The sequence below is a fragment of the Amblyraja radiata genome, chromosome 37 (genome assembly GCF_010909765.2).
Source record: "Amblyraja radiata isolate CabotCenter1 chromosome 37, sAmbRad1.1.pri, whole genome shotgun sequence".
Lineage (NCBI taxonomy): Eukaryota > Metazoa > Chordata > Chondrichthyes > Rajiformes > Rajidae > Amblyraja > Amblyraja radiata.
The window spans coordinates 10,526,828-10,552,490 of NC_045992.1; the positions used below are offsets into that span (position 1 = coordinate 10,526,828).

Sequence of the window (25,663 nt, forward strand, 5' to 3'; positions counted from 1 at the left end):
GATAACAAACCATGTTACCTCTCCAGATCACAGTCTCTCTATCATCCACCTTGTCACTGAGTGAACACAGAGCAGACAGAAACAGTCGGACTGCTCTCGATGTGTATTTCCAGACTTCACGCCGTTATGCAGCAACTGATGCCTAATATTATTTTCACGGACATCTCGATCCGAGGGATCTCAGTGACTGTGCGTCTCCACTATAACTGCTCGAACGGAGGATTATTTCAGAACATTCCAAGCAGACACCCCTGTACAAGGTTCACAGACAAGGTCGATTCACTTCTGTCACTTACAGACCTGTAGTGTTTGCAAGTAGCCCTCCTGTGGGTCGCACAGCAGCGAGGAAATGCGATGGTTGTTTTTCATACACTTGCGGTTCAGGTCCTTGGAGTTGGGGAAGATCTGTCTCACCACCGTCATACGGCCCAATGCACTGTGAACAAGCTCCAGAATCTCCGAATCACTGATTTCCTGTTGATTACAAATTGAACAATGCTGTCAAACATATGTATCAGGAGCAAAAATAAACCATGTGTTCCATTGTGCCATGGCTGATCCATCTAACCCAGAAAACATAGGTTTAACGTAATGGGGAAAAAGTTTTGCATTTCACTGGAACATCATAATAATAATAATAATAATAATAATAATAATAATAATATATCTTTTATTGTCATTGCACGTCAGTGCAACGAGATTTAGTGTGCAGCTCCACTGATGTACAAGAAAGGTAAATAAATACAATACATAAATAAACAAGCTGAATTGATTGACGTGACCATCTGAGGGAGACTGTCCAAAGGGAGTGGGTGGGGGGGGGGGGGGGGGGGGGGGGCACTCATTAGGACCTTACCAGGGATAGTTTAAATTGATTTAATAGGAACCTGAGGGACAACTTTTTTTACATGAAAGGCGGTCGGTGTCTGAAATGAGCTGCTGGAGGAGATAGTTGAGGCAGGTACTATCACAATGCTTCAAAAAAATTTGGACAGGTACATGGATAGGATAGGTTTGGAGGGATATGGGCCAAACGCAGTGTAGGTGGGGCATGTCAGTCGGCGTAGGCATGTTGGGCTGAAGGATCTGTTTCCACGCTATAAGACTCTATGCCGATATATATGCCTTATGATATTTACACAAACTGGAATTCAAGTTTCAAAGAGCGGCTCAAATGCAACATCCTGCAGATGCTAAAAACATGAAAAAAAATGCAGAAAGCACTCAGTCAGCATCTGGGCAGCGAAACAAAGTTGACGTTTCAGGTTGATGAGATTTCATCGGACCATCTCAAACATTAACTTCCCTTCTTTTTTCCGAAGTGCATTCTGACTTCTGAACACCTGATATTTTTCTAGTTTTATTTCAAGCAGCAGCACTAGGAACACAATATGCAGCTGGTATAGCCATTGTCTTACAGCCCAGGTTCAATCCTGACCTAGGTGCTACCTGTGTTGAGTTTGCACGTTCTCCCTGTGAACATGTAGGTTTTCTGCCAGTGGTCTGGTTTTCTCCTACACCCCAAAGATACGCCAGTTAATAGGTTAATAGGCTACTACAAATTGTCACCGGTGTAGGGGTGAGGGGTAGAATCTGGCAGAGTTGGTGGGAATGAGGGGGGAATAAAATAATGGGATTCTAGTAAATCAATGTAAATTGGTGGTTGATGGTCAGTTACGAACTTGATAGTACGAACGTGATGGGCCAAAGAGCCTGTTTCTGTTGAATATCTCTGGGGGTGATTTGACAATCAGATACAAAAGTGTGTTTTTTTAAATGAAGTCCTACCACAGTCCTGCCAACAGCCTCTGAATAGTTCAGAAATGCACAGTAGTAAGCACCACTCCAACATTTAACGAGGATTTTTATTTATTTTTATTTTTTTAATTTGTTTTCGATGTTTTTAGAGGTGATGTGGTAAGAGACGGATTGGTTCAAAAATTCAACTCCCATGAGTATGTAATTTATGTTGTAGCTAGTCAGCCAAGTAGGTCAGGATGTTATTGTAAACTTGTTGTTACTAATTAGATACTGTAATAAAAAATGTAGTAGGAGGCAGCAGAACACAATACAAAAGACAGTCTGGTACGCATCGACCGGCAATGGGGTGTGAATAAACAAAATAAAGTAGAAGCTAGATTTAGTTTATCATAGTTTAGTTTTGGAATACTGCACGGAAACAGACCCTTCGGCAAACGAGCCCTCACAATTCACGCTAGTTCTATGTTATTCCACTTTCTCATCCCCTCCCTACACACTGGGTGAATTCACCTACAAACCCGCACATCATGGGGATGGTGGAAGGAAAGTGGAACATCAGAAGGAAACCCACGTGGTCACAGGGAGAACATGCAAACGCCACACAGACAGCACCTGAGGTCAGGTTCAAAGCCTCCACATTGTTCCTGTAATGGGGTAACTAGAACTGCATGCAATAGCCCAAATGCATCTATCCAAAGTCTTATAAAGATGTATCATGACTTCCTGAATTGTATACTCAATGCCTCGACCAATAAAGGCAGGCATATGCTTTCTTTACCAATCTATCTACTCGTATTGCCATTTTTAGGGAGTTTGTGACGGATCCCAAGATGCCTCTGTTAAGGGGCTGACCATTGATCCTATAATTTCCATTTACATTCAACCTCCCAGAGTGTAATACGCCACACTTCTTCAGATTAAGCTTCATCTACCGTTTCTCCGTCCATTTCTATAGATGATCTGTACCCCACTGTATATTTTGATAGCCTCCTCACAGTCCATGACCTCAGAAATCTTTGTGTCACCTGCAAATGTACTAACCAACCTATCTACAGTACGTTCATGTCCAGGTCATTTATATATATAATTGTGATATATATATCACAAAGAGCAGAAGTCCCAGCACAGATTCCTGCAGAACTCCACTGGTCACAGACTTCATCCTCAATATTATCCTTCCACCACGACTCTCTGTCTTCTATCTTGTTCAGAATCTTAAGACCCAAAGGTTGAGGAGAGACATGTAAGAATGTCAGCAACAGTAGAAAACCAAGCTTTATTTAGATAGGTAATTCTAATAAATTAGCGTACATGATATGGATGTGGATTGGAAAGGATATGGATTTGAACAGAGGCATGTGTCCACATTTTGGATTTTAGGGAGCTGGCTAAAGGGCCTGTCCCACTTGGGCGTCATTTGCGCGTAATTGACGCGTCATCATTTATCATGTGATGCGCGCATGGCGTGCACTACGCGCGCATGATGCGTGGTGACGTAGGCAGTGACTTGCTGCCTGTATTGCTGCCTGCGGCCCTTTGAATAAATATAATTGTCTTCATCACTTCTTTATCTTCGGATATCATAATTGTAATACAAAGTTTTGGAAACAATAGCTACACCACTCGTGTTGCATCAAGTTGTAAGAACTCCAATTCAGGCCGGATTTTGGATTGACCCATGGCGGCTGGTCTGTGGGATGGGACCTCTGTCTGGATATCTGAATAAGCAGTTAATTTTCAGAGGGGAGCCTCCTTACTGACTGTTCCATCCATACCTGGGACACTTTGGCCGAGATAATTTGCCGCTGATACTTTATGGAAATTGTTTTGTGACAATCGTGGGTCGTGACACTTGACCTCAGACCCGGGGTTGTGCTCCCAAGCTCATGTGTGCATGTGTCTATCAGCGTTCTCAGAGTTAGCCCATACAGTGATACAGTGGAGAAACTGGCCCTTCGGCCCAACCAAGATGCCAATCTGTGCTAGTCCTTTTTCCCAGACTCTCCTTAGTTTATTATTATCATGAACAGTGGCAGAGCATTTGTTTTTGTACTATCCAGTCAGAGAAAAGGCTTTACATGAATAAAAGATGAAACATGATACTCTTTATCTGCTCCTTTGCTCTGTATTGTACTTGAGTTTAACAAGATTGTATTTATGTACAGTATTATCTGAACTGCTTACATAGCATGCAAAACAAAACACTTGTCACTGTACACATGAAAATAATAGACCAAAACCTAAACCTAATTTCAACCATATCCCTGTAAACCTTTGCTATCCATGTACAGTACAAATGCCTTTTAAATTTTGTTATTGTTCCGACCTCAACTACCTCCTCTGGCAGGCATTTCGGACTGAAGAAGGGTCTTGACCCGAAACATCACCCATTCCTTCTCTCCAGAGATGCTGCCTGTCCCGCTAAGTTACTCCAGCATTTTGTGTCTATCATCAGTTTAAACCAGCATCTGCAGTTCATTCATACACACTTCCTCTGGCAGTTCATTCCATATATGTACCACCCTCCATCTGAAAATGTTGCCCCTCAGCATCGTGTTAAACCTTTCCCCTCTCACTGAAATTGAGGTTGTATCCTGGTTTTCGGTGGGACTTGTGGCGCCACCCGGTGGTTAGGCCACTTACTATGCGAACCCTCGGCAGTGAGGGGTAGGGTCACGTGACTGTGTAATGGCGGGAAGGAGTGGTCACGAGGTATAGGTATATAATGAACCCCGGGCCAACCTTCTCCCACGCGCGCGTGTGTTGTTATCTTTGCTTTGACAATAAAGATCTTTTTTATTCACACGTGGCTTGCTTATTATTCACAACCACACGTGGCTTGCTTATTCGCCCACTATATTGGTGACCCCGACGATCCAAAACAGTCATTTTGGATTTAAACAATGTTTGCAGCCAACGAACAACCTCAACAGCCCGAGGTCACTGACAATCCATCCCAGCAGAACGCTGTCTCCCTGAAGCTGCCCGTGTTCTGGAAATCGCAGCCTCAAGTCTGGTTTCAACAAGCCGAGGCCCAGTTTCACGTACGACGCATCACGGCTGATGACACCCGGTACTACTATGTGGTCGGCGCGTTGGATCAAGAGACGGCCGGTCACCTGGTCCCTTACCTACGTGCACTGCCGGATCAGGACAAATACGAGGGCCTTGAAGCGCTGCTCTTGCTGACATTTGCGCTCAGCTGCCGGGACCGGCTCATGCACATGGGCGGCCTTGGCGATCGCAAGCCGTCTGTGCTCATGAGCGAGATGCTCACTCTCATGGACGGTCATCGGCCCTGCTTGCTCTTCAAACACGCCTTCTTGAAACAGATGCCGGACAACATCCGCCCGCTGCTCGCCGCTGATGATTTCACAGATCCCCTGCTGCTAGTGGAGCGTACGGACGAGCTGTGGCAAGCCAAGAAGCTTTGCTTTGACAAGAAAGATCTCTTTGATTCGCCACATGTGGCTTGCTTATTCGCCCGCCATAGACACCTTTAATTGCTGAGAAGAGTGCTTCAGAAAGCTCATTGCATTAAATAACTTAAAGTAGAACCATCCATGCAGAAACCTGTTGCGAATGTTGAATACCAAAACTCACTCTTGTTATTAAAGAAGCAGATGCCAAACTTTGATCCAAAGTTCAAAGAGGCTTCTTTCAACGATCAAATTTATTGATGTGTGTCTTGGAGACATGCATGTTCTTTATCTGATGCTGGATCATGCTAAATTGTTTAGTATTTGGGCAGCACAGCGGCGCAGCAGTAGAGTTGCTGCCTTACAGCGTCAGGGACCTGGGTTTCATCCTGACTATGGGTGCTGTCTGCACAGAGTTTGTGCGTTCTCCCCGTGACCTGCGTGGGTTTTCTCCGGGATCTCTGGTTTCCTCCCACACTCCAAAGATGTACAGGATTGTAGGTTAATTGGCTTGGCATAATTGTAAATTGTCCCTAGTGTGTAGGATAGTGTTATGCCCCTGTCCCACTTAGGAAACCTCAACAGAAACCTCTGGAGACTTTGCGCCCCACCCAAGGTTTCCGTGCGGTTCCCGGAGGTTGCAGGTGGTTGCCGGAGGTTGCAGGTAGTGGAGACTGACAAAAACCTCCGGGAACCACATGGAAACCTTGGGTGGGGCGCAAAGTCTCCAGAGGTTTCCGTTCAGGTTTCCTAAGTGGGACAGGGGCATAAATGTGCTGGGGTTGCTGGTCGGCATGGGCTCAGTGGGCCTGTTTCCGTGCTGTATCTCTAAATTTCTTCAACATTTATAATGATTTTCTGAAATATCTTCTTCTCTTTTCAATCGATTAAGAAAATGGATTCAGGTGGTCAACTTGTTTCCAAGATGGGAGATGCAGCATAAGATGCTTGTGAACCCAAGTGACTGCAGTCACTGCAAATGTCCCCAGCAGTTTGAATGTAAGCAGCAGGATTTAACACTTCAAAGCAGCTCAGCACAAAGGAAAGCAATTGGTTTTACATAGCGCATAGAACTAAGAAAAATACAGCACACGAACAGGCCCTTCGGCCCACAATGTCTGTGCCAATTTCTCCTCACTGGTCTTCACCTCACTGGTCTTCCCACCACTGACCTGAGATGTGGGCCTCACTTCAAAGCCGCCACTTGTTGCTTCTTCCTAGTTGCATTGAGAGGGTGTTTTGAGGGTATTCTTCACAAAGCTCCGGAGTTTGAGATTAATATAATTATACTGTTTGCTACTTCTGAGAAAGTTGGCAAGAGTCTGCAATCACATACTGGGCGAGACGAAGCAAAGGTAATTGTTTCTTTCAGTCAGGCTATTATCATCGTGGATACTTTCACAGAAATCCAATTATTTTTCTTTGAAACCAGAAGTGCAGTTTAAATTTACATTCTCTCTGCATTGCTCAACACCACCACTGAATGATGCCTGACCCGCTAAGTTCCTCCAGCATTCTGTGTCTATCCTTGATTTGCTGGTTTAGTAATACCATCTCCAAACCACTGTACCAAACCTAAAATCATCAGAAGCAGAATGCAATTTTCTTCACCGGGAATGTTATTCAAACAGCAGTGGTTTGCCGTGTGCTTACGAAGGCAGATTTGATGAGGTATTTTAAATAGTAACTGGATAATTAATAGAGCAAGGATTTAAATGAAAAAAAAGATAAGGTGGTAGGGAAACAGGATAAGATCAGCAAAGTTTAGAATGACGGCCCACTGCTAACGTCACAATCACGTAGATCTTTCTGCTGAAAGAAGTGGCCGCAAGGATAAAAGAGAACCTTCAAGTATTTTATTAAAATTTAATATGCTTCGGCTGACAGAAACATGTTCAACAGTGAATGTCTAAATACGCTAACGTGCGGGATTCTGAATGAGTTAAATGCTCTTTAATATATGCAAAGCCTTCCGACATACAGTAGGAACAAACTGACAGACTAGCAAGGTGTGCAGGAGAGAACTGCAGATGCTGGTTTAAATCGAAGAAAGACACAAAATGCTGGAGTAACTCAGCGGGGCATACCGCATCTCTGGAGAGAAGGAATGGGTGATGTTTCTGGTAGAGACCCTTCTTCAGACTAGCAAGGTGCATCTTTCTACCTCACTTGTTGTTCTGCTCATGCTTGCCTTACTTTCATTTAAAATAAAAAGTATTTGTTAAAGCATTGGTTGCCGGCTGATGATAGCATTCTTGTTAGTGGCAGCTGGGTGGTTAAGTTCCTGTTCATGGTGCAACACATGAAATGTGCTTTAAATACATTATTGATTGCGATGATCATCATGAAATTAATTGGAACATGGCATATTAGCTAAAGAAACTGAACAAGTAGAATCGATCTTGTGGCCTCCTGCACAATTTGGGATTAACAGGGGATCAGTTACTTTGATGTCAATTTGACAGTATTCATTACAATCCTTAGTCTGTGAAATGGGTGACTCCAGCTGTATTGTATAGCTCCGATTGAGATTATCAAGAGTTACATAAAGAACAGCAGAAGCATCATCAGATTAGGCAACATGTAGCAGGTAGGATTCTCAATATTCAATAAATGATTGCATTTCGCTGGTTCATAATAAACCACCACACTTAATAAAGGCCGCACACCGACAAGGCTAGTTTGTGTGATATGTTCATATGAGCTACATAAGATGGGACCAGCAGATGCTGCAACATTTCCATATAAAATCTAAGTTCAAGATACTTGACAACTGAGTCCATGTCTGCACTAACACTGAACGCAATCAAGACCACCTATGGCTCCATAAATATGGTGACTCAGTGGTAGAGTTGCTGCCTTACAGCACCAGAGACCTGGGTTTGATCCTGACTATGGGGGCTTGTCTGCACGGAGTTTGTACGTTCTTACCGTGACCTGCGTAGGTTTCCTCCGGGATATCCCGTATCCTCCCACACTCCCAAGACATACAGGTTTGTAGGCTAATTGGCTTGGCATAATTGTAATTTGCACCTAGTGTGTGTAGGATAGTGTTAGTGTGCGGGGATCGCTGGTCGGTGCGGACTCGGTGGGTCGAAGGGCCTGTTTCCGCGCTGTATCTCTGTATCTCTAAATTAAACATGGACAAGGGGATAAAGTTATGGGAGGCATAAATAGGCTGGACAGTTAGAACGTTTATCCTAGATGGAAATATCAAAGAATAGAAGGCACGGCTTTAGGGTGAAAGGGGCAAAGTTCAAAGGAGATGTGTGGGACAAGTTTTTTTTAAAAGAATGTGTTGGATGTGTGGATCATGCTGCAAGTGGAGGCAGATATGATAGTGGAGCTTGGAGGTTTTAATTGGCACATGGATATGCAAAGAATTGAGGGTTATGGATCACGTGCAGGCAGAGGAGCTTGGTTTATCTTGGCTTCATATTTGGCATGGACATTGTTGTGGGCTGAAGAGCCTGTTCCTGTGCTGTACTGTTCTATGTTCTATGTTCTATGTTCTGTGTACCATCACTAGCCTTGCCAAACCACCCCACCCACCCCCACCCCCACTCCTCCCATTCATGTAAAATGACTAAAAAATGAAATTAAATAGAATGAAAATCTAACATAAAAATCGCAGATTAAATTGGAATAAAGGTTGCCGTGAAAATGAAACAAGAAGTAGGCAATGAACACTGGAAGAATTAAAAATAAATCCTTTCGCTTGTGACACTTAGAAGCAATTCTCTCTGTGTGAAGCACTTCAAACCTTTGGGAGAAATGTGATAAAATGTTGATACATTTAGGGCTGTCTCTTCTCTGGTTTCTCCAAGTATTTGATAAATGGGAGAGACGAATAAACATATTAGCCTAGAACCTGAATCCATTAGGATATGACTTTCACACGCAACAACACATAAATACAGTTTCACCTGGTGTAGGTCGCTGAAGGTGAATATCGGTGAAGTTAGAAAGCATGCACGACCAGACTCAGGATCAGCTTCTTCCTCGACTTTGGTTTAGTTTAGAGATACAGCGCGGAAACAGGCCACTCGGCCCACCGAGTCCGCACTGACCTGCGATCCCTGCACACTAACATTACCCTACACGCACTGGGGATAATTTTACATTTATTCCAAACTTATTAACCTGCAAACCTGTACGTCTTTGGAGTGTGGGAGGGAACAAAAGAAAATCCACGCAGGTTACGGGGAGAACACACAAACTCTGTACAGACAGCAACCACAGTCAGGATCGAAACCGTGTCGCTGGCGCTGTAAGGCAGTAGCTTCACCACTACGCCACCGTGCTTCTGAATGGTGCTTGGGTGCTGTCCGATTCACCTCTACCTCAATGCAAACATTAGACTTTGTCAATGGGACTGATACACTACAATCCAAACAATGCAAATAACTATATACTGCACTTTGTATCTTCTCCTTTTTTCCTTTGGTCAACCTATTGTACTTGAGGTTGACTTGATTGGATTAATGCACAGTATTATCTGATCTGATCCGATAACATGTAAAACAAAGCTTCAAACCAAAAGCCTAAACTTAAAACACCAGCTAACAGGAAAGTGGCCTGGGTACATTGATGCACAATCTGCCTCAGCCTGTTGGGGCTTGACACCAACAATGTCACACATCACACGTTGGCTACTATGCTGGAAAAGGAAGGAGAGTGTCAAGGGCCTGTCCCACTTAGATGATTTTTTCGGTGACTGCCAGCGACGGTCAAAGTCGTAGCAGGTCGCCGAAAGACCGGCGACTGAACCCCCCAACGACAATATCTACGACAATGTGTACGACCAACTTACCACCGAGTCGCCGTCAAGCTACGGGAAGCTACCGACAACCGGCGACCCATTAGGACGTCCACCTATGACCACACCTACGATGACCTACGTCCACCCGCGACAAGCTATGACCCTGTCGCGACAACTGAAGACAACTTAAGACAATTCAGTCGCCGAAACCCGTTGCCGGTTGACGTAGGTAGTCGCCAATGGAATTCACCGAAGTCAGCACCGGCGGCAACCCACGTCACCTGGCGAAAACCTACGACAGCACCTACATCAGGTGATAGAACTAGAGCTAGAGGACATAGTTGCAGAATAAGGGGGGGCTCTTTTAAAACTGAGATGAGGAAGAACTTCTTCACCCAGAGGGTGGTTAATTTATGGAATTCACTGCCCCAGGGAGCAGTGGAAGCAGAAACTTTAAATATATTTAAGACTAAAATAGATGGTTTTTTAGCTGCCAAGGGGATAAGGGGCTACGGGGAGAGGGCAGGGATATGGACCTAGGTATGGTTAGTATAGTAAGACCTGAGTGATCTCCTGGACAAGTGTCGATCGCCTGGATTGGGGTCGGAGAGGAATTTCCCGGATTTTTTTCCCGAATTGGACCTGGGTTTTTATCCGTTTTTTTGCCTCCCCCAGGAGATCACGAGGTTCTTGGGGTGGAGAGGGGTGATAGCGGTATAAAGGGGAGGGTAGTGTCTTGTGTTCTGTGTCTTGTGTCTACTGTTTGTGGGTAAGTGTGTCTGTTTAGTGTTCAGCCATGAGCGAATGGCGGTGCGGGCTCGAAGGACCTGGTGGTCTACTCTCGCACCTACTTTCTATGTTTCTATGTCAAGCTATGCTCATTGGCGTCAAGCCCACTGTTGCCGAAAAATTTTGAACATTGCAAAATCCAGCGGCCACTGAGGAGACTACTCACGGCCATACACGCGACACACCGGTCACCATGTGGTGACAGCCTAGTCGCCTATAGTCGCCTAAAAAATCACTTAAGTGGGACAGGCCCTTTACTGCAATCCATGACCTGTGTTGTCCACTCCCTGTGCAACCAAAAGTGATTGGTGCTGCTTTGAGGCATTTAGAAACATAGAAACATAGAAAATAGGTGCAGGAGTAGGCCATTCGGCCCTTCGAGCCTACACCGCCATTCAATATGATCATGGCTGATCATCCAACTCAGTATTCCACCCCTGCCTTCTCTCCATACCCCCTGATCCCTTTAGCCACAAGGGCCACATCTAACTCCCTCTTAAATATAGCCAATGAACTGGCCTCAACTACTTTCTGTGGCAGAGAATTCCAGAGATTCACCACTCTCTGTGTGAAAAATGTTTTTCTCATCTTGGTCCTAAAAGATTTCCCCCTTATCCTTAAACTGTGACCTCTTGTTCTGGACTTCCCCAACATCGGGAATAATCTTCCTGCATCTAGCCTGTCCAACCCCTTAAGAATTTTGTACGTTTCTATAAGATCCCCTCTCAATCTTCTAAATTCTAGCGAGTACAAGCCAAGTCTATCCAGTCTTTCTTCATATGAAAGTCCTGACATCCCAGGAATCAGTCTGGTGAACCTTCTTTGTACTCCCTCTATGGCAAGAATGTCTTTCCTCAGATTAGGAGACCAAAACTGTACGCAATGCTCCAGGTGTGGTCTCACCAAGACCCTGTACAACTGCAGTAGAACCTCCCTGCTGTGTTGATTTAAAGGAACACTCTGCATTCTGCTTCCTTCCTCCTCAGATGCTGTTTGCCGCTGATCTCTTGGGAAGACATCATGAATGGAGATCATGGTTGTCTTGTCCCGCACCACATCCCACAAGAGCTTGGAGATGAGGTCCTCCACGCCCCTTAACAGCTCCTGCGCTGATGCAGCTCAGAGCATCTCACTGATCATCTCACTGTGTTTCTACATCAGCTAGATTATGGGGACTTCAATCGCAGTCATCCTGGGCTGTCCAGATGAGCAGACCCTGATACCGGTGAGCCTCCCTATTAGAATCGCTGGGTCAGACGCCAAGCTGTGTTACACGAGTGAGTGTTGCTAAATCTCCCTCTGTCACATATCCCTTGAACAATTGTTCTCATTCCCTTCACAGGCAGTCTCTGAGGAGAGGCTATGAGGTGCCAGACACAATGATGTATTGAGGTCCTCATCACCATCATTATTTCCAACCTGTCGGCCCAACTTGCCCACACCGGCCAACATGTCCCGGCTACACTGGCCCACCTGCCCACGTTTGGCCCATATCCCTCCAAACCTGTCCAATCCATGTACCTGCCTTGAACATTGGGATAGTCCCTGCCTCAACTACCTCCTCTGGCAGCTCATTCCATACACCCACCACCCTTTGTGTGAATATGTATCGGTGAAAATCTCTCTCTTCCTTTCAAGTAACATGCTCAAAATGAAGTGATTTCTTAGGGTATATGAAGAGAGATCTCTACAAACACAACGACCAACAACCACTCAGCAATCGTATCTTTGGCACCTCACCAACGTCCTTTGTCATCTTGGTACAACTCTGATTCTGGTATAGGTAATGTTCAGGGCACTTGAGGAAATTGTCTCCTATCTCATGTCCTCCCATCATGTAACACCACCAAACTGGCTGGATCACATATTTTTCATAAATTCATTCAATAAATGTTATTTCTCCCATAAATGCAGACATACTCCCTCTTCTCATTCCCGTGATTCCTTTTCCCTGTGTACCTTCTAACATTCTTTCCACAGTGTGAGGATGCTGACTGTCTTTAGTTGCTGCAGGGTCACTTTGAAGATCAAGGAATTCATTTGCCTTTCCCTCATCACAGCTGCTGCCTCACCCGTTGAGCATTTCTAAAGCATTATCTTTTCTTTAAGAATTTAAATGTCATTTTGAGAAGGAATAAAATGAATTTTGATGACTGCAAATGTTGCAGGTGGGGAAGGAATACATTGTAAAAATGATCCAGCAACGATTTAACAAAACTCGCAACGAACAGCAAGTGCCTAAAGGCTGCGTGAAATGAAAGCACTAATTTTCAAAAAGGAGACAAGAGTAAGTGTAGCAATTACAGGAACATCAGCTAGCTGAACACATCCAAAAAAAGTGTTTACTAAATCTCTAGTAAGGTCTAGTTAGGTAGAACTAAAACCGGCTGAAATGTTATAGATCCATTGCATGATAGTACACATTTTGGAAAAATGTATTGAACATCCAAGAGAATGTGTGGTAGAAAAGTCAGGGTATGTCTCGAGGATGTATGGTACTGCTGTAAAACTTGTCAGTCTGATAGAAATCAATTATAACATGTTGCTTAGAGTCGATCGGGAACTAAGAGAATGGAGTAAATCAACAAAGGCAGCGATGCAATATTATCAACTGTTGGAAGGAGGAACAAACGTGGCATCAAAAATTGATATCTGTCCTTACAGAGCGAGCTTTTAAACAGTGTGAACTATGATGACCACAATGCCCCTGCAATATCTAAAGCAGACCTTGAAGAAGAAAAGTTAAAATTCAGGTGGAGATTATGTATTAACAGAAAGAAGGTGAGGTTCTTTGAGAGTTAAAGGAAAATGTTGATGCAGTTGGAGGAGAGCAGAAGAATATCATGGAAAGACAATTGACAACACAAGGCAGCCATTCAGCCCATCATGTCCTTGCATGATAAAAAAAAAGAGCTATGCAGCCTACTTCTACCATCCATCTCTTTATCTGTAACCATGCAAGTTGCAGTCTTTCAAGGAGATATTAAGATGCTTTTTAAATGGTGAGAGTGTCTGCCTCCACTGTTTTTTCAAGCAGCGAGTCTCAATTTGCTTTCAGCTTCTGGGCAAAATCATCGGACCTCATCTCCCCTCCCATCCTTTTGATACCCCATCTTAGAGAGAGAGTGTCATTCCTTTTAGTCTGCCCAGGTGCCTCATAATTTTAAGCATCTCCGTTGTCCTCCTTAGCTTCTTCTATTATAAAAAAATACCTTAGTCCATTTGATCCATCCTCATCGCCATGATTTTCCATTCCTGGCAACAGCCTCATGCATCTGCTCCCCACCATCTCCAATGCAGTCACCTTTTTGTCCAGATGTCATGGCCAGAAGTGTATACAGAGGTTCAACTGCAGTGTATCAGGCACAGCTAATTTTACCATTGTCCTTCTGCTTTTATATTCAGTATCACAGTCAATACGATAAAGCATACTGAGCACCTTTTGAACTATCCTACTAACTTTAAGGTCCTATGAACTTACACTCTAAGGTCCCTATCTCTCCATCATTCATGATGTCCTTCCATTTATTGCATTTGACCTTATTTTGTTGAATCTCCCAACTACACCCTGAATTGTTGTATTTTCGACTTAATTAGGAAGCTGACTTAAGTATCTGCATTAACTTCCATTTGCTACTTTCTCACCCATATGACCAGATGTCTTGAAACCATTCCACCTCTCTATAAACCACATACAAATTTTACATGTTTAAGAAAGAACTGCAGATGCTGAAAAAATGGATGGTAGACAAAAATGCTGGAGAAACTCAGCAGGTGAGGCAGCATCTCTGGAGAGAAGGAATGGGTGATGTTTCGGGTCGAGACCCTTCTTCAGACACCTTCAGACTAGCAAAGTGCATCTTTCTACCTCACTTGTTCTGCTCAGTAACGTTGTAATTACATGCTTGTAATTACAACGTTACCTATTACTCCGCTGAGTTTCTCCAGCATTTATGTCTACCTACAAATATTGCATAATTGGTAGATTTTGAATAAGCTAGTTGTATAAGCCAGTGGGTTAGTGAGAGGAAGTAGGATTTGCAAGAAACTGGGTTTGTTTGTTATGAATTTGGAAGATTAAAATGGATATTGAATACTGAAAATGCATTAATAAAAGGTAAGAGTTCATGAAATTAGCTTATGGTTGAATTATTAAACAATGATAAAAACATAAAATGATAAACTTGAAGGATATGAAAAAAATGTCTATAGACTATTTTTAGTCAATGGAATAATTTTCTAAATTAGTTAATTAAATGAATAACGTAAAAGTCAAACAACAGGTATAACTCAGAATATCGAAAGGAGAAGGGAGTTTGCAGTATTGGGGACTTTACTATATCTGAGGAAATCAGATAGATAGGAGGCGATTAGCTGGTGAATATTAGTTTTTCTATTGAATTAAAGTTAAATGACCATTAATGGCGAGAGGCATCAATTAAAGATAATAGTTTACTCAAGATACTAACTAGATTCTAAAAGGGAGAATAGAATTGTAGTTTAGATCGTGGTTGGACAGTTGTGATGCATTGCTTGTAATTCTTTAGCTATGTCGGAACTTCAGGTCAATTTGCGCTTGTGGGAGCGAATCACACATGTAGGATAGGTCTCCAATTGCATTGGAAATAGATCAGGTCTGGGAATCTGCATCCATTTTTTTTAGATTAGATTAGATTAGAGATACAGCACAGAAACAGACCCTTCAGCTCATCAAGTGCCGACCAGTGATCCCAGTACACTAACCTCTCCCCACCCAAGTCGCACTAGCTTCTCATTTTCACCCTACAAACAATGGCCTGTTTCCATTATCATTGTTACCTTTTTGCATATCTTTCATTCATTTTCTTTATGTCTCTACATCACCGTCCATATCTCTCATTTCCCTTATCCCTAAACTGTCCGAAGAAGGGTCTCGACCTGAAACCCATTCCTTCTCTGCAGAGATGCTGCCTGTTCCGCTGAGTTACTCCAGCTTTTTGTGTCTATCCCTGTGCACTAACACTATCCTATACACCAGGGGCAATTTACAGCATGGAAACAGGCCATTTGGCCCACTTTGTCCATGCTGACCAAGTTGGGCTAGTTTCATTTTTCGTGCAATTGGCCCATAGCCGTCTAAACCCCTCCTACCCATACATCTGTCCAAATCTGAAAGATTTTTTATTCCATAAAAACGCCATAAACTCTACTAACACCTTTCTGTAAGCGCCTTGGTTGTGTGGGAGTAGACTCCTAACATTCCACTTGACAGGCTTTATTTTATTCCTGATATCTTGCTCTGTATCAGGCCTTCACATCTTTCTTCGATATTACTGCATGTCCAGAGTTGGATATTTACGGTCAATAGCAAAGTGACACAGCTTGGTTCTGACCTTTAAAAAGGCTATCACAAAGGTCCAGTCAACACTGTGGGGTGGTCTACCCTTTCCTGACTGCGATTGCCGTCAGGTGACAGTTTAAAGGGATATCCGGCTACCAGCGACAGTGCAGTCAAAGCTCAGCTCTCATTTCTAACTTTTTTTTTACACACTTTTAATGAGAATTAAATTAAAATTGGATTTGTGCAACTGAATAAGCAAACAATTAAATACATTATGGCCTTTTAAAAAGCCAATGGAATTTTTGAAATTGTCATTCCAACCAAATAACTTTCCATATGAGTTCAATCTCCAGTGTAATCTAGTTTAAAGAGCTCGAGATGATCAGGACATTTCTCGCTACCATAAAACTAGTGAATGATACATAACGAGCGCAAAATGAAAAGGAAGTATATATTCAATGTAAAAATTGATGTTTGAAACTAAAACATTTTTTATGTATTTGTCATCGATTCCTCTAATTATTATAGACACTTGTGATTGGAATATGTGACTCTCTGTGGAACTGTTTAATTTCTAAAACAGGCAGAGGTAAATTATGCCAGTGCAATCAGACGTTGTTCATTAATACAATTTAACATGTACATTTGATGCTCTTTCCAATCAAGCCACGTACTAAAATGGCATTGTGAATCATTATTTGTGACTCTGAAATTAAAAATAATGCCTCAATTGAATTATTCCATTTGGTCTACTTATTATTTGCTTTGTACTTGGATTAGCATTTTCCTGCCCCTCAACCCTGCAAGTTGTGCAATAATTAGTCCAGCAGTTTCATCCATGTGAAGACTGGCACACTACCAATGGGTTGGCCCTAGATGTCACTCGCATAAGTGATAAATACCAAGGCACAGTTTGATGTATTGAACAAGGTCCAAGCACACAACACAGTTACTCCATCATCTCAACAATTTAAAGAGCGCTGTGAATTTTTGGTGATGGATGTTTAATGATCTCGGGGGGGGGAAAATCCTGAATTTGCAGTTCAAATGAATGTTATACTACATTTGTTAACAATGGAATAACAATGTAATTAAATCACAGAAAGAGCAGTTCATCAAATGCATGAATACGTTCTCTGCTGGCATTGCTTGCAGCTTACTTCAATATTGGATCCCTCTATATTGCCCCTTGATTTCACAATCCCAGCATCAGTACTGGGGGTGGGGGGACAGTGGATTGAGTTTCAGGACTGCAGTCTGCAAAATTCTATAACATTTGGCACAAAATAAAAATAACAGACTGTGTTACATAGGGAACCGTCATGTTCATTCCTGCATATACAGGCACAGTTTATTTCCAGTCGACTTAACAATGCTATCATTAACTAGAGAGCAGTCCTGATCTACCATCCACCTCATTGGAGACCCTCGGGCGATATTTAATTGAACTTTACTGGACTTTATCTTGCACTAAACGTTATTCCCTTTATTCTGTATCTGTAACACAGTGGACAACTCGATTGTAATCATGTCTAGCCTTTCTGGCTGGAAAGGACGCAACAAAATCACTACCTCGGTACACGTGACATTAAACAAAACTAAATAAAACTTGACCAGCTTTTAGGTTTAGCCAAACTCTTGGCGTTTGGCTGTCTGAGTGAAGACAGAAGAATCACTCAATATCTCAATACAGAGGAATGAAAAAAGCCCCCTGCAAATGCTGGAAATCTGAAAGACTAGAAGACAATGCTGCAAACACTCAACGGGTCAGGCAGCATCTGTGGAAAGAAAAATAGTATTTAGTCAAAGAAGATGTTTCATTTGAGGATCTTTGACCTCAAATCTTAACTGTTCTTTCCACAGATACTGCCTAACTTGCTGAGTCTCTGGAGAACATGGATTGCCAACGTTTCAGGCCAGGACATTCGGGAACCCATATTTCCTTGTGTCATCATCTAACCATGCTCTCCAGAGATGCTGCCTAACCTGTTGAGTTACTCCAGCACGTTGTGTCTTTTTTGTTGTTGTAAATCAGCATCTGCAGTTCCTCGTGTCTAACTTGCAGAGTGATTTTTTGAGGGTTCTGTTTCTACTGGCCTTAGATAAATCATAAAATGTCCCTAAATTGGCAGCCATTATCTTTGTTAATTCCATTGTCAACCACTACCTTGCCCAAACAACTTAAAGCTTTGGCAAAAATATTAGTTTTGCTAAGTGCAATGAGCTTTGCACCCATGCAATTGAAAGACCAGAGTGCCTAACCATTAGACAATTCCAGATAATGCATTGAATTTCTTCAGGAATACACTCATGTCTCCATTCTGTTGAAGAGTTGACTGCAACATAACATTCATTATTGGCTCTATGTGAGCCTCCAGACAATAAACCCCTTATGTTGCTATTACTTATAACAGTCGCTTTGAGCTTACCTCGTTTACAAAGACCCAGTGGCTGTCCTTTGAGGCTAAGTTTGTTTCCACGGCCTGAAAGAAAGCACAAGAGGCAGATTGTTACAAATAACGCAGGTGATTTCAGCTTTGTCCAGCAATTGGGAACTTCCAATGATGGCATAAATATGCTATACATTTCTAAAGTAAGCATACACCTTGAGAATTACCCAGTTTATTGATTGTCCTGTCAAAAACTATCTTCTTCTTGCGTGTGGCGTGCACAGCCTAAACTTGTAAGACAACTTGTTCTGTTTGATCTTCCGTTTGTGCATGCCAAGTTGATTGCATTCGTCGAAACATGGTGGGCCACGTGAAGGTTGCAATCTCCCCCACCCCCCCCCCCCCCTCCGAAAACTATAATTTAATGTGTAATTGTTCGTTTGTGAAAGAGTTATTTTCAGCTTCTTTCTTCATCCTGTTTGACAATGTCAGCATGAAATAATGTATTGTATAAATAATGCTCACCCCATATTTCACTTAGGACATTAAGAGTACACCACATAACTAAATACATTACAACAATACCCATTAAAAGTAGTTACAGACAAACTTAAATATTTAGGGATTAACGTAACTAAAACTCATAACTCATTAATAAAATCCAACTATCCTCAACTATTAGATAAACTTAGAAAAAATATTTTATATTGGAAAACACTTCCTATATCCATGATTGGTAGAATAAGTGCCATAAAGATGGTATTTCTACCGCAGTTGTTATATTTGTTTCAGGCTATTCCTTTTTTTCTTCCGAAAACTTTTTTTTAAAAAATTGATAATATTGTCAATAGTTTTATTTGGGATTATAAAAATCACAGAATAAATAAAAAACATCTATGCAAAGCTAAGATAAATGGAGGATTAGCACTTCCAAACTTTTTATATTCTTTTGGGCTGTTCAGATTAAGAATATGAATTTCTGGTGGGTAAATATGGATCATGAACCGACATGGTTAAATATAGAAAAGGAAGACTGTCTACCTTTCAATGTAGGTTCGATAATTTTTGCACCAACGGAAGTACAAAAAAAATATTATAAAGACAACCTAATAATATATAATAATAGACGTATTTGGAAACAAATAGTTAAGACTCTACATTTGGATAATCTCTCATTTAGATTACCAATTATGAATAATCCATCGTTTAAACCTGCTATATTAGATGGGGGGTTTAAACAATGGGATGATTTAGGAATTACAAGGATAGAACACCTTTATAGAAAAGGAAAATTTCTTTTATTCCAGGAGTTACAAGATATTTATGGATTGTCTCCACAACATTTGTTTAGGTATTTACAAATTAGAGATTATATTAAATCCAATACACAAGATTATAAAAATAAAGAAGCAGGATTGTTAGACGAACTGTTTAATTTATATCCAAATACAGAAAAATTAATAGCCTATATATATAACATCATTTTGGATAAGGAGAATCCAATAACGGAAATATATCGTCAAGCATGGGAAAATGAAATGGGATTGGCTATAACAAAAGAAAACTGGGAAGAAAGTCTACAACGAATACACCGGTGTTCATTAAACGCCAGACATATACTGATACAATTTAAAGTATTATATAGGTTACATTATTCGAAAACTAAATTAAATAGTATTTTTCCGAATCTCTCCGCTATTTGTGATAAGTGCAAGAAAGCAGAGGCAAATTTAATACATAGTTTCGTTACATGTCCTAAATTGAATTATTACTGGACAGAAATTTTTAAAGTTATTTCTGAAGTCATCAAAGTTAAATTGGACCCTAACCCAAAGCTAATAATATTTGGAATTCCGGATTTACATCTATCACTTACAGTAAATCAAAGAAATTTCTTTGATTACTGTTTGATAATTGGGAAAAAAATCATATTGACATTTTGGAAGGGAACATTATCCCCCACAACCAAAATGTGGGCAACAGAGATGATGGAGACGTTACATCTGGAAAGAATTAGATTTGTCCTATTGGACAAGTACAATTCTTTTGAACAGATATGGTCTCCATATATACAGTATTTAGAGAAGTAGCTGTTCTTGGCAACACAGCTCGGCGTGCACCCTGCGGGATTTGGTGAGAATAATTCATTTTTATATTGGAATTAACATATATGTCTTTATTGATACTATCACTTGTAGTAGTGTTATTAATAATACATATTGTGGTTACTCAAATTTTTTTTTTTTTTTTTTTTTTTTTTTTTTTTTCGTTTCTCTTTTCTTTCTTATATATAATCAAATTATTATTTAATCACTCTCTTAATGATTTATAACTGTTCTATTCTTTCTCTATCATTATTTCTAAAAAAATAGTAGATAAGTATTACTAGTGTTTTACTTAATGCAAATTGAATTAATTTGATATAAAGTTGTTTGAAGCATTGTAATTGATTACCTTTAATAAAAAAATATATTAAAATAAAAAAGAGTACACCACATAATAGCCAAAGTTATGAAGAAACAAGGAACTGCAGTGCTGGTTTACAAAATAAGTCACAGAGTGCTGGAGTAGCTCAGCAGGTCAGCTAGCATATCGAGAACATCAATAGGTGATGTTTCAGATCGGGATCCTTCTTCAGATCTGAAGCGTCACCTATCCATGTTCTTCATAGATGCCACCTGACCCTCTGAGTTACTCCAGCACTTTGAACAAAGTCATGAGCTGACCATATTTAGCAGTTAGAGCTGGTTTCCTTGTCTCAATATTTCATGATTTTTTTGTGATAACTAACGTCATGATTTCTGACTTGCAACCAATACCATCCGTTACCAAAGTAAACCTATCTCTGGTGTGCACCATAGTTGGATGAAGCCTACTGTAGGCCTGTCGGGCTGATATGTCTTCTTGTGAAGAATGATGGGCAAGGAAATGTACTTCTTCGATGGAGATGCAGCCTGACCCACTGAGTTACTCCAGCACTTTGTATTTTGCACTTCTTGATGATCCTTTGAAACCTTTTACATCCACACAAATAAATAAACAGCCCCACCTGCCTCATCAAAGAAATGACACCTTTAATGGCTCTCCTTCAGTACTACCCCTCCAACAATGAATATCACTCAGCACTGCACCACCGAAGCTACAGCTCTTGTTCAGTAGTGCCGGTCTGACAGTGCAATAGTCCATTGGTGCTGTTTCTCTGACAGCGAGGGGCTCCATCAGTGCTGCGGTTAACAGTGCTGGGGTTAGATCCCGACTAGGGTTTGCTGTCTGTACGGAGTTTGTACGTTCTCCCCGTGATCACATGGGCTTTCTCCAAGCTCTTCGGATTCCTCCCACACTCCAAAGACATGCAGGTTTGTAGGTTAATTGGCTTGGTGTATGTTTAAATTGTCCCTAGTTTCTAGGATAGTGTTAATGTGTGGGGATCGCTGGTCGGCGCGGACATGGTGGGCCGAAGGGCCTGTTTTCGTGCTGTATCGCTAAACTAAACTAAAGTGTGAGGAATGAGATTATGCCTGAAAGCCAGCATGGATTCAATGGGCCAAATGGTCTCTTTCTATGTCTAAACTTTGGAGTTTAGAAGAATGAGAGGCGATCTCATTGAAACATATAAGATCGTGAGGGGCCTTGATCGGGTGGATGCACCGAGGATGTTCCCAATGATCGGGGAAACTAGAACTAGGGGACATAGTTGCAGAATAAGGGGGGGCTCTTTTAAAACTGAGATGAGGAAGAACTTCTTCACCCAGAGGGTGGTTAATTTATGGAATTCACTGCCCCAGGGAGCAGTGGAAGCAGAAACTTTAAATATATTTAAGACTAAAATAGATGGTTTTTTAGCTGCCAAGGGGATAAGGGGCTACGGGGAGAGGGCAGGGATATGGACCTAGGTATGGTTAGTATAGTAAGACCTGAGTGATCTCCTGGACAAGTGTCGATCGCCTGGATTGGGGTCGGAGAGGAATTTCCCGGATTTTTTTCCCGAATTGGACCTGGGTTTTTATCCGGTTTTTTGCCTCCCCCAGGAGATCGCGAGGTTCTTGGGGTGGAGAGGGGTGATAGCGGTATAAAGGGGAGGGTAGTGTCTTGTGTTCTGTGTCTTGTGTCTACTGTTTGTGGGTAAGTGTGTCTGTTTAGTGTTCAGCCATGAGCGAATGGCGGTGCGGGCTCGACGGACCTGGTGGTCTACTCTCGCACCTACTTTCTATGTTTCTATAAGAAAATATGAGAAATGTATTACCTCTGGAAAAATACATTAAAAAACCAATACCAATACAGAATTCCAAAATCTCTCAAAGCACTTAAACTTTACATATAAATGAATGAATCAAATATTCTCTTGCTATTGTCTGATAATCCAAATCCTTGTTCAGTTAAATGTTTAATTAAACACTAAATCACAGTCACAACTTTCACAGTAATGAGCCCTGACAACTCAGTTGTGAGCAGGTAGATTTCTGCAGGACAGACGATGCAATCAGTGCTGTATACAACTCGGATACGGAACGGTCAGAGGGGGTATTTAGCCTGTTGCACACTGCAGGTAAAAAGAAAATGGATCAGCAAACGTTAACGTCGGTCTCTTACAGGTTGAGCCAGGAGAAACTATACCCATGAGCATGGAAATGGTACAGTGAGTAAACAAATGCAATGTGTCTGTCTTAATGGCATAGAAAATCTCGTGAGAAAAGCGGAGACCAAATGGGTCTCGACAAACTCAAGAGATTAGCATCAGGAAAAAATTACTACAGGAGAAATTACTGGAGCTGAAATGCAATAAGTGAAACCTGGGACCTGATAACCTGCACCTTGCAGACCATGGAGATAGTGGGTGCTCTGAATGATATCTTCCAAAATATCATACATTTTTGGAATGCTCCCAACCATTGGGATTATAGGTTTTTTGTCAAACTATTGCAAGCAGTTCTGGGTTGTCCCAGTACAGGAAGAATGTGAGGCATTAAAAAGGATGCAGATGAGGTTTACCAATGCTGTCTGCATTAGGCGGTATTACCTACAAGGAGAGGTTGAAAAGGCTCGGAAATCCTTTCTTTGGAAGTTTGATAGAAGTATCTAAAATTATGACTGGCATCGTGTGGGAAGCAACACGTTGCTGGTTTATACCGCAGACACAAAATACTGGAGTAACTCAGTGGGACAGGCAGCATCTCTGGAGAGAAGGAATGGGTGACGTTTCGAGTTGAGACCTTTCTTCAGACTCTTGGCAGGCATAGATAGGGTAGACCTTTTCTCTGGGATGGAAATATCGAATACGGGAGGGCATAACTTTAAGGGGAGAGGGGCAATGTTTAAAGGAGATGTGCGGGGCAATTGCTATTACACAGGGAGTGGTGGGTGCCTGGAACGCATTGGTGGAGGTGGAGGCAGATATGACAGCGGCATTTAAGCTTTTGGATTAGCACAAGGATATGCAGGGAATAGAGAGAAATGGATTACGTACAGGCAGATAAGAGTTTGCCTTGGTATCATGTTCGGCACAAACATTGTTGGCTGTAGGACCTGTTCCTGTGCTGGACTGTTTTATGTAACAAATGTAACCTCATTATTTAAAGATGGAAATGGAGAGAAAATGAAAATTGGTGATCGGAATAATACTGCAGTCTATCACTGAGGAAGTGGTAAAAGGGCACTTAGGAAATAATAGAATAGGTGAAAGTCAAATTGGACTCAGGATGGATTGCAAAATGGGTTGAAATCGTTGAAGGTTTAATGGGCAGAATTGGATTGTGTGGTATTTGGTTTAATTTACTGGGATTGATAATGGGCAGAGACAACAGGAATAACCAGCCACTTCCACACTTGGAGTCTGTGACCAGTGCAGTGATCAGCAGTTCTTACTAGGTCCCAAATCTTATCAGTGGATGAGGAGCTCAAATGTAATCCGTCCAAGTATTCTAATGATACAAAGTGAGGCGAGAGTCTTAGTTGTGAGGAGGATACAGAGAGGTTTCAGAATAACGTCGCATGCTAAGTGAAGAAGAATGAAGGGGGTAGACACAAAATGCTGGAGTAACTCAGTGGGACAGGCAGCATCTCTGGAGAGAAGAAATGGGTGATGTTTCAGGTCGAGACCCCTCTTCTTCTCGACCTGAAACATCACCTATTCCTTCTCTCCAGTGATGCTGCCTGTCCTGTTGAGTTACTCCAGCATTTTGTGTCTATCTTCGATTTAAACCAGCATCTGCAGTTCTTTCCAACACAAGAATGAGGAGGGATATCATTAAAACATACAGAATAGTTAAAGGCTTGGATAGAGTGGATGTGGAGAGGATATTTCCACCAGTGGGAGAGTCTAGGACTAGAGGTCGTAGCCTCAGAATTAAAGGATGTTTTTCTAGGAAGATGAGCAGACATTTCTTTAATCAGAGGGTGGTGAATCTGTGGATTTTTTTGTCACAGAAGGCTGTGGAGGCCGTCAGTGGAATTTTTAAGGCAGAGATAGATAGATTCTTGATTAGTACAGGTGTCAGAGGTTATGGAGAGAAGGCGGGAGAGTGGGATTCGGAGAGAGAGATAGATCAGCCATGATTGAATGGCAGATAGACTTGATGGTATGAATGGCCTAATTCACTTATGACCTTGTGACCTTATGAATGGCAAGGACATGGCAGATGGAACGCTGCCAGAAAATAATATGAGGTCCACCACTTTGGTGGAAAAACTATATAGAAGGCAGAACATTTTTTTAAATGATGAGAATTTGAAAGTTGTTAGTGCTCAGTGCAACTTGGGTTGTCCTGGTAAATGAATCACTGAAAGTAAACAAGCAGGAACTGCAAGCAATTAGGAAGCCAGATGGTGTGTTGGCTTTCGTTGCAAGACAATTTGAGTACAAAAGTAGGAGCTTCTTGTCCAATTATATCAGACCTTCTTGGACTGTGATCTCCTGTCTAAGAAAATACATACTTGCAAAATTGGGAGTGTACTGAAGATTCAAAGATTTATCCCTCGAATCTTTGGCTTGCTGCATGATGCAAGGTTAAGCAGCCCAGGCCTGCACACTCTCGAGTTTAGAAGACTGGGATCAGGAAACATACAAAATTCTGAGAGAATAGATAAAGAGTTAATGATTTTTCTGTATGTGATGTTCAAAACCAGGGATCAAGTTTGTGATCGGCTATTCAGTGCGAAGATGAAAGGCATTTATTCAGTGGGAGAATAGTGAATCTATGAAATTCTCAACCCAAGAGCACTACAG

The 25,663-nt window shown here is 41.8% G+C and overlaps 1 protein-coding gene across 1 annotated transcript in view; it reads right to left on the bottom strand.

Annotated features, from left to right (window-relative positions):
* Positions 1-25,663, bottom strand: part of grid1 (glutamate ionotropic receptor delta type subunit 1) — a 571,973-nt gene that overhangs the window by 115,617 nt on the left and 430,693 nt on the right. Inside the window, exons 5-6 of the mRNA XM_033012761.1 lie at positions 18,481-18,534; positions 301-474 (exon numbers count right to left, since the gene is read on the bottom strand). Of these exons, the coding sequence (XP_032868652.1) occupies positions 301-474; positions 18,481-18,534 (228 nt within the window). The remainder of the gene's footprint in view (positions 1-300; positions 475-18,480; positions 18,535-25,663) is intronic.